This window comes from Ochlerotatus camptorhynchus, unplaced genomic scaffold (assembly GCF_037179485.1).
Source record: "Ochlerotatus camptorhynchus isolate MF236.1 unplaced genomic scaffold, CSIRO-AGI_Acam_v1.1 ptg000374l, whole genome shotgun sequence".
Classification (NCBI taxonomy): Eukaryota; Metazoa; Arthropoda; class Insecta; order Diptera; family Culicidae; genus Ochlerotatus; species Ochlerotatus camptorhynchus.
The window spans coordinates 1,506,744-1,516,700 of NW_027040862.1; the positions used below are offsets into that span (position 1 = coordinate 1,506,744).

Here is a 9,957-nt window from a genome sequence, read left to right on the forward strand (position 1 = left end):
GCTAGTCTGACTCGGACCAAAGCCATGCGACACCTTTAAACACATGAGAATTCAAAAGCATGTTTTATGCCAGACATATCAAGTGCCCTGGACCACATTGGGCACATCTGGATGTGTTCTAGGTGACGCCAGGGAAGTGGCCAGTTCCTGATTTAGGGCCAAACCCATCACATCAAATAAAATGGCCTTTCAAGATATTGCAAAGGTGTCCCCGGAGAATAGGACATAATCAAACATGATGATTATATGACACTCACTGTAGTAGGACAAGTGTCAGTAGACTGTGGACTATCCTCGCTGTTCGACTTGATTAAGTTGTTACCGGCGGGTAACATTGCTGACTTAAAAATTAAATGACACGGAAGAGAAAGAATGTTTATATTAGGGAATTGATTTATTCCGATTTGTAACGGCAAGTTTGAATGCGCGGGCGGCTAAGATCAGAAGAGTGACCGAACAGCTAATGTGTGAGTGCTAATGGTGGGTGGATGGATATCCACTGAACCTGAATGAAGGGAAACTCTCTCAGAGGAGAGCCAGTGAGCGCATGATCGGGAGCAGAGAACGACAACGGTGCGAAGGCAGCCGGGATCGAGCTACAGAAAGGAGATCACGGAGTGAACCTTGTTCGTGTAGTTTACGGACGAAGAGTCTAAAGGCCCAAACGCAATGTGGGCGGAAGCGGAACGGAAAGTTTGACAGTTGTCACTTATGACATCAAGATGCCTAACCGAAGTCGATTTGATTCTAACTAGTTTTCAATCCGACAAGTAGGCTTACTCAGATCGGGCTTTTCCGCTGCCGTTGCCGTTGCCGCTTCCGCCGTCATTGCGCTTGGGCCTTAAGTGACCAATTTCTGCCACCTCGACGTCGTGGCTTTGCCTTACCGCGAACGGCCTTGGAAAAAGCTGTGTTGGATGACCTTCCCTGCCTGCTCCGCCAAGCAACATCTATCGCGTCGGTAACGCTAACGAGCACCTACGCTGCCGGGGATCCAGCCCGCATCTGGCCTCAGGCAACCAGTCAACCTCCATCACCGCCGCCATTGTCTTGACTATTACTAGTGCCAAGCCCTGTCCAGTGGCGTCCCCACCGGTCAGCCACCACAATAGCACCGCCTTTGTGTGGGTTGCTACCGAGATACGGACGAGAAATACCACTGGTCACTGCGTCACCGAGTACCCCGCGAAGTCCTACTAGCTTCGCCGGCACCAAGCGATCGCCCTGGTCGTGGCCATTGGCTCGGCCCATGTAGTGGCCGCCATCACGTTCATCTCCACTTCACCCCAAAGTCTCACCTGCACCGTTGCCATCGGCACCCACCGCCCGCACTGTACCGGCGTCCTCTGGACCAGCGCCCCCTCCGAACCATCACCATCGCCGCCCACCGCCCGCAATGTACCGTCAAATCTAATAAACAAGTATTTAACCGTTTACATAGTGTTGGTTAGGTTCTACCGTGTCCGAAAAGTCTCCCACGCCTATACGCCCTGAGACCCGGAACCTACAAAGGTATTGAGTGCCATCCCTGGAAGCTGCCGTTGGTCAAGACCAGCAGCTTGGGGTTTAGGGGGTTCCCTTCAGGAACTCAGCGGTTCCGGGGCATATAAAGCAGTCTTATAAAGTTTAATAACCTCTAGTTGGGTGAATCCGTGGGCAAGATCGCCGACGAGCATCCACGGGATAAATGAGTACCTCCTTCTAACAACAGGATCATACAACCGGTAAAAAAGGGCCATCATACAGGAGAATGCCCCAATGAGTGGGGGAGAAGAGCCCACCCGCATCATCCAATTGGCTTCGATCGGACACTCCCGTACTTAGTATCTAATGGTTCATATAATAATGGAATGAAAGTTATGAGAAAAATAAAGGAAAGATCGCACCCGATATGTTGCAAAGGAATCCGTGACATCATGATGATTTCGAAGAGCTCCCATAGATATGCTGCCATTACTTCTTCAACCGGTGTTAAAACAGCACTCTCGCCTTTTCTTCCTCACACAATTGCGGAAACCCACATTCTAGCTATTCCAACAAGAGGGGTCTCAGCAGAGAAACATGGACTGCGACCACTTTCCATCACCAATCACTCGCAATACAACCATAGAGGTAACTCTAACACAAGTAGGTCCCGAAGAAACGTGCTCAACTTTTTGGCTCAGCTCTGGTACTCTCTTCGGTCTCAAGCTAATCGATTCACCCCTCGAAACATAGGAAAAACCAATAACCCCTCATTTTATCTGTCAAACTTTCATAGCGAATCAAAACAAACATTGCGTAGTACTAGAACTTCGACTAGAATGGGGTACGTTAATCGTTTGCTTGGGACCAATAGGCTAGTCAAGTAGTGAGCCAATTTAAAATCGTTTGTTTCGTATAATCATAGTATAATCATAGAGGTAACTCTAAGACTAGAAGGTCACGAAATAACGTGCTCAACTTTTTGGCTCAGCTCTGGTACTCTCTTCGGTCCCAAGCTAATCGATTCACCCCTCGAAACATAGGAAAAACCAATAACCCCTCATTTTATCTGTCAAATTTTCATAGCGAATCAAAACAAACATTGCGTAGTACTAGAATTTCGACTAGAATGGGGTACGTTAATCGATTTGCTTGGGACCAATAGGCTAGTCAAGTAGTAAGCCAATTTAAAATCGTTAGTTTCGTATTGATTATTGGTATAATTCTGAAGATCTTAATCTGCCCAACAATTTAAATCACGTCTCTCAGATATTCACCCACGATACCAGCACAAACGAAGTGACAGACGGAGCGGCTCGAAAACTTTGGTGACTAAGCTGCTATTGCAATTTTTCAGTGTACCACATGGCAACACCACTACTGCTGGATTGTACCACATAGCAACACTACTACCATAGAGGTAACTCTAAGACCACTGGGTCCCGAAGAAAATCATTATTATTTTTGGCTCACTCAGTACCAGAACAACGGTCCCAAGCAGTCCCAAGCTATTTCACTCACCCCTGCATGTTCTGCATGAATCCACACACCCCTGATGTTATCTGTCAAACTTTCATAGCGAATCAAAACAAATATAGTGTAGTAATAGAATTTCAACTAGAATAGGGTACGTTAATCGTTTGCTTGGGACCAATAGGCTACTAAAGTGGTGAGCCAATTTAAAATCGTTAGTTTCGTATTGATTGTTGATTGAACTAGCATTTTCACCAAATGTACTAGAATGTTTTGGTTCTATCTCTTTCACTCTACTCAAAACTGAAATGCATAAAAAATGACAAAATGATACGCACTCTTTGCACACTGTCAAAGAATCATTGTACACAAAATCAACTTTGTTCAAATCAAAACAAAAAAACTAACCCATCTGGTGGATGATGGCACAAGCTTCCAAGAAAATTCTATTACAGTGAACCACATTATTTAAATGGATTTTTTCGCCAGTTAGTCGTCTGTCACTTCGTTTGTGATACCAGGTTGCTCAGAAATTGTTTCAAAGACCATCCGGTGATCAGTGATCTCCATAAATAATAATACTTTCTTTACATGTTTTGACAGCCGAATCGGCCAGGATCTCTTCTCGTGGTTCGAACTCGTTACCTGATGCTGGATTACAAATAACCGAATCAAACCAGCGTTGCGCTTTTGACAGTTTCAAATTTTAGAACTGTCGAGTAGTTCGAAACAATTTTGAAACTCAGCATTGCGAACGACCTAAGATTCACTTCAGCAAACGGATGACCATGGATTCGCTAGGAGTGCATCTTTTGTTTTGGAGAAGAATGGATGTAAATATTTATATTATGCGTTCTTATAGACTTTGTAACCGTTCTGTTCTGTTAAGGAACGGCCATCGTTTACTTTACCTCAGGCGAGCGTTTAGACCAGAAGTGTCTGTGGAGTAAAATTATAACAGAATCCTACCAAGTGCGAGTGGTGAATCAAGGTCGAGGGGGGCGACTCTATCTACGATACAGGAAAAATTGTGTTTTGCTGTGGTTAGCTGCGCGCACACTGAGTAGATAGAAAGAAGATTGATGACGATTCTGGAGATTTCCTGCAAAAATATGATGCCTGATGCAAGTAGCTGTGAGAAATGAACGAAGATTTTTCGAAGATTGAGTCACTAGTGTGAGATTTGTTGAGCATCTAGAATTGATATTTAGATGTGTCGCCCCCCTCAATCATGGTGAAGTGTAAATCACCAATTCTCCCGATTCAGAACCTTTTCTTTCAATCAAATCGCTATCCGGTTGGTGAGTTAAGGATCACCATTGTACGCTCGAAGTTTTAGTTGCCTTGACCTAAACGTAAAGGACTATCGTTCCTCTGGCTTCGTTTCATCATCACCAAGGAGGACATCGGTCTAGGGCTGAAGGCCTTAAAAGTAAAGGAGAACTCCCCTTCCCGGTTCGAAAGAGGGAGACCTTGCCGTCGTCGACCGGCATCGTCAGAAAAAAGCGCCTGTGCACCTGAACCATCTCCACAAACCACTATACCAGCTTATCACTACCCCGGTAAAACCAACCCCCATCTCACTACAGCCGACGTACGGTAGACGCGCTTGTCCGACCGTCATCTCGGTGTAGGCACCAATAGACTAGTAAATGGTACCGCCATCTATCCAACAAGGTCAGCCTTGCATCATCCGCCATTGCCTGAATTGTTCCGGAATGTCAACGAGCGGTGGTACCGACATCTTGCCGACAAGATCGGCCTTTCATTGTCCGCCATTGGCGGAATCGTTCCGGAAGCACAGCGCGCGCTCGCTGGACTGCAGTCGTCGTAGCCGTCATCGTCGTCAAATGTATGTGCCAGAATATCGGCCACACCACACAATCCACACCATAGTGCTATAGTGGTAATTTGAAGAAATACAGTGTTTAAGTTGATCCGCTCTGTGTTTCGATTAATTTGAAAGCTTGAGTGCCTTTTAGTCCGCGTAGCACCTCCAGTTTACCCAGTAGTGCGCCGACTCCTGAGACACAGTTCGAAGAGTCTCGTGCTGCTAAGTTGTTGCCGGGCAGAACTTTAGTTTCACAAGTTTTACCCGTACCCTAGTTTAGTTAGAGGGAACTAAATTGTATATAGATTCCCAAATTACAATTATGGTGACTCCTTAGGGGGCGGATTGATTTTAGAATGTCGGGCGCTCATATGGAAAATTATTGAGTAATCAATTTACCATGACTTATCTTATCTTTCTTTAATAACGAGACTTTCAGCCGTCGGCTGGTTCATCTCTGATTTATCATGACAGCACTGGCACTGGGGCCTTCCTTAGCTCAGTCGGTAAAGGCGCAGCTACAAAGCAAAACCATGCTGGAGGTGGCTGGGTTCGATTCCCGGTCTGGTCTAGGAAATTTTCGGGTTGGAAATTTTTTCGACTTCCCTGGGCATAGAGTATGATTGTACTTGCCACACAATTATACTAATGCAGAAATGGTACAGGCATCGAAAGCTCTCAATTAATAACTGTGGAAGTACATCTAGAACACTAAGTTGAGAGCACGCAATAAGCTAATATGCAATAAGCTTGAAATGCGAAGAACTTCACTGGCACTGGTCTCTAAAAAAAGTTGGCTTAATTGAGATTTAAATGCCTTCAAAATATTCCCAACAGGGTTACAGATGTATTCAATCTGAAGACCTTTATGCATATCCGTATACCAAAATCAGAAAATTTAAAATCAGGTTCATTCTCATGGGGTGCATAGTACACCCTGCACCCCCATTTCCTACGCCAATGGTAATACGTAATAGGTCGCATTATCACAAATTCTATCCACAGTCAAAATTTCAAAAGCTCATTGCGCCTACCGTTATGCATTCCCGTTTACCACCATTTGCCAAGCAAAACATCGCACACACTTCATCGAAAGAGAAACCGCGCGCAACCGCCGCGGCGTCTCTCTGATAGCGAGCGTGCTTGGCTTTGATTGACGGGTGAAGCACGTTGTCGATTGATTTTGCAGCTCACTGTTCATCCTATAATCTAATGACTGTAATTGCAAAAAGCTCCTTCTGCTCACAGCTGAGGGGGGTTAGAAGGAAAGGGGTGTAAGCGACTTTGATCGATTCTCTTCATCGACTTTCTCTTTCGTTAATAATTCAGCTGCAAACACATTCCTTGATTCGTGTGCCATTCTGGATGCTAGATGAGAACCTCCTTCATCAAACTATGTGGCAGAAATAGTGTAAAATCTATCTATAAAACCGTGGCTATGAAAGGTAGTGAAAGTCGATGAAGAGAATCGATTAAAGTCACTTACACCCCTTTCCCTTTAACCCCCTCAGCTTAGATTAGCCGGACAGAAGAAAGCGAAGAATTTGGGATCATCCATATCAGTTAGTTTCGGTCGTCCAGCGACGAAGGACGACTACGACGCGCAGATTAGGTGGCTCTTGAGTGAGCAGTCCAGTATCGATTCAATTAGCAAGCTCATTCCAACACGAGCAGGGTGCAATAAAGCGAATGTCTGTCGTAAAGCACGTTACAGCTGTCGTATTCGTATAAATTGACCGTCCGGTGTTATTGACCAAAGACAGACGCTGTCAGGGTTTCATACGTCGCAACTGTAGCGTAACCTATAGTCTAGTACGGTTTCGAGCTAGAACCAGTTCCGCAACGGATGAGTGATGCAGCATCTAGTTGCTGTTTGTTTTCGTAATTAGTGATAGCTACCAACCCAAACAGTCACGCGTGTGCGGTTCACTGAGATAAGTGATAGTTTTGACAACTGCAACTAGTGGGAGCGATAGTGAAGTTCGAGATGATTCACCTAGTGCAAAATGCCATCCGAAAGAAGAGACAGTATGTGGCGGCTCTTGTTGGTAATTGAAATGGGTTATTCTAATCGCTATCAAGGTCGAAGCGTAAGATGTGATTTTTTGCTAACGAATTTTTTTTTAACTGGGAAAGGTCACGGCCAGCGGGAGCTGATAATGTAGGACGGATAAGTGTTTTGAATTTGTGTTAGTGTTTGGTTCATCTGTCAATTTTTGCGTTTGATTGCACATTAGCAGATGATGACGGTGTGTTATCTGACAGTGGACTCGATGCAATAAACTTTTCACGTAGATAACGAATAACTAATTACAGAGGACCATACTGAGATGCATGATAAAACCAGATTTAGGAAAATATTAGGTCAAGCTGTAACGAAGCGCTTGTAATCAGTTAGCATTCATAATGTCACGGACCTATCATATGATCTCCATTCACCGGAAAGAAACTTTTGATGAATCAATATGGGGATTGTTTTTTGTATTATCGGGTCCATCGGCGGAAACCTTTCCGATAGTAAAAAAAATCCCCATATGTGACTTAACGATGCGGAAAGTTACAGAATCATTACCACCCACAGCGAATCTCGCCATCGCCTGTATGGGCGCCAGCATGGCCTGGACATCACCCGTAGAGTCGAAGCTCAAAAACCCCGCCGAATCTCCGCTGTCAACGATTCCAACCGCGACAGAGCTATCCTGGATAGGATCCATCTTGACGCTGGGATCACTGACCGGTACGTACTACAGCTTCCAATACTGTCCCCGTACGAAGCACTGAACTCACCAAACTTTGCAGGTCCCACATTCGCTGGACTGATAGCGTACCGTTTCGGTCGTAAGATGGCCATGCTAACCAGTGCAGCATTCTATCTGAGCGCCTACGTGCTCTTCCTGACGGCAACTAGCGTTGCGCAGATCCTCGTAGGACGCTTCGTCCAGGGTTGTGGCATCGGATTTGCCATCACCATTACCCCGATGTACGTCGCCGAAATTGCCACCGTTAATCGAAGGGGAGCCCTTGGATCGCTCGTCCAAACCTACATCACGCTAGGGCTCCTGTTTGACTACGTCATCGGACCGTACGTCAGCTACGCTGCATTCCAGTGGATCCAGATGTCGCTGCCGGTGGCCTTCATCCTAACGTTCATCCACATGCCGGAAACTCCGCACTTCTATGTATCGAAAGGGAACTACCCGGCTGCGGCACGTTCCCTGGCGTACATCCGAGGGAAACCCATCGGCGAGCTGCAAGCTGAATACAACTCGATACAGTTCTCCGTAGAAGAATCGATGCGCAATCGAGGATCGCTGAAGGACTTGTTCCGTAATCACGCTAACTTTCGAGCGTTGACCATATGCACCGGGGTGGTGGTATTTCAGCAATTATCCGGGATCAATCCGGTGCAGTTCTTTGCACAGACCATCTTCGAAAAGACCGGAAGTGGACTCCCGGCAGAGTTGAATGCGATCATAATCGGAGTTTTCCAGGTGGTGGCCAGCGTAGTGACGGCCTTGATCGTCGACAGGGTAGGACGAAGGCCTACATTGTTAGTCTCAGCGGCCGGGATGTGCTGTTCGCTTTCCGCACTGGGAGCGTACTTCTATTTGGACGATTCGGGATCGAAAGCTGCAGGGAGTCTATCCTTTCTACCGGTCGTATCGCTGGTAGCATTCTGTGTCATGTTCTGCACTGGATTTGGCCCGATAGCTTGGGTCCTGCTTGGTGAGATGTTCGCTCCTAACATCAAATCGTTGGCATCCTCCGTCGTGTCGTCCATCTGCTGGACGACGTCCTTCTTCATTCTGTTCTACTTTTCCGCGCTGGACGTGGCGCTGGGATCGCATTGGTTGTTCTGGATCTTTGCCATCTGCTGCGCGATGGCATTCGTGTTCACCTACGTGTTTGTGGTGGAAACCAAAGGGCTTAGCTTGCCGGAAATTCAAGCCCGGCTGAACGAAACCGCACCGGTTAACGGTGCTGAGGATGGTGGCGTTGTGAAATATTGAGTAGGTTTTCAGGCAGGAATTTTATGACTTTGTTTTTCTTGATTCAGGTCAGTGATGACGGACCGGTATGTGATGGGTTTCATTGAAGCATGCTATTGCTACTTCACAGTAGTGGTAAAGATATTTGAGTAGGTTGCGAATGCCGCTGAAGTGGATCTGGATTTTTCGTTTTGAGTGGCTACGGGCGGTACCTATCTTCAAAGAGGTGTGTTTTTTCAATAACCTGAATACCGCCCATCTTAAAGGGCGATGCAACATGTATCCATATTTGATAAGTTGCAGCAAAGTGACAGATTAATCTATTTGTTAATCTTGTGGATTTACCGCAACGTATCAGATTCGGATGCATTAAGCACCGCGCTTAAATGCGATTTTGATCGAGGGTTGATGCATATATATATATATATATATATTATGTCACGCTCTAAGAGAGGAGGGGGGGGGAGTCTATGATTTTGTGACAAGCAATGCATTAGGTATAAGAAAAACGTCACGATAGGGGGGAGGGGGTAATTTTTTGCTCGATTTAGCGTGACATAATTAATGCATGGGCTCCAAGACGCAGCAAAGTTTCAGTGAATTAACAGACTCTGTAACCGGGTTGAAACAGAACCCTTAAAGGTTTCAGAGTTTAATGAAGAAACATGGAGATCATGCCAGAATCATAATGAATCAAATTTCAAAGAGTCAAGAACATATTTAAAGTATGTATCAATTCGCTGATTCATGTGTTCACCACTGAGCAGTTTCTCGCCAACTGAAACCATTTTGACCCACGCCTAATTTTTCAAAATGGCGTATTCGAAATTGTTCGATAAATCTTAGCATGAAAACGATTCGTCTAATCGAAATGACGTCTGAGACGAAATTGAAGGATAGTGGATTACTTTTCAAGAAAATAAATATACATACTGAAAATATAACAAAACCAATTTCAGTAGCAGAAACAGTGCATTTTAAAGATTTTTAAACATATGTTTATTTGAAAGCTAATTAAAAATGCTAACTTTTATACAATGGCCATAATGGTGACTCTTTAAAATTGAACAAAATCGTAGAACATCAACTATTAGTACAAATTTAGAGCTTTTTTCCACATTTTTTTTAAATTTTTTATGCAAAAAATAAATGTTAGATCAGAAAATCGTTTTCGATGCACAAATCACAAAAATAATGCGT

General features: G+C 45.0%; 1 protein-coding gene across 1 annotated transcript; it reads left to right on the plus strand.

The window, feature by feature from the left end:
• Window positions 1-6,340: 6,340 nt before the first annotated feature.
• LOC135710244 (facilitated trehalose transporter Tret1-like) lies at window positions 6,341-9,134 on the plus strand. The gene is made up of 3 exons (XM_065232766.1): window positions 6,341-6,816; window positions 7,350-7,505; window positions 7,568-9,134. The coding sequence occupies exons 1-3, from the start codon at window positions 6,756-6,758 to the stop codon at window positions 8,776-8,778; spliced, it is 1,428 nt and encodes a 475-aa protein (XP_065088838.1). The 5' UTR covers window positions 6,341-6,755; the 3' UTR covers window positions 8,779-9,134.
• The last annotated feature ends 823 nt before the right edge of the window (window positions 9,135-9,957 follow it).

Excerpts from the sequence above, each read along its gene's own strand:
- LOC135710244 (XM_065232766.1), top strand. The coding sequence starts at position 6,756 with ATGATTCACCTAGTGCAAAATGCCATCCGAAAGAAGAGACAGTATGTG. Across the intron at positions 6,817-7,349 it reads GTATGTGGCGGCTCTTGTTG|CGAATCTCGCCATCGCCTGT; the intron begins GTAATTGAAATG and ends TACCACCCACAG. Across the intron at positions 7,506-7,567 it reads GACGCTGGGATCACTGACCG|GTCCCACATTCGCTGGACTG; the intron begins GTACGTACTACA and ends CAAACTTTGCAG.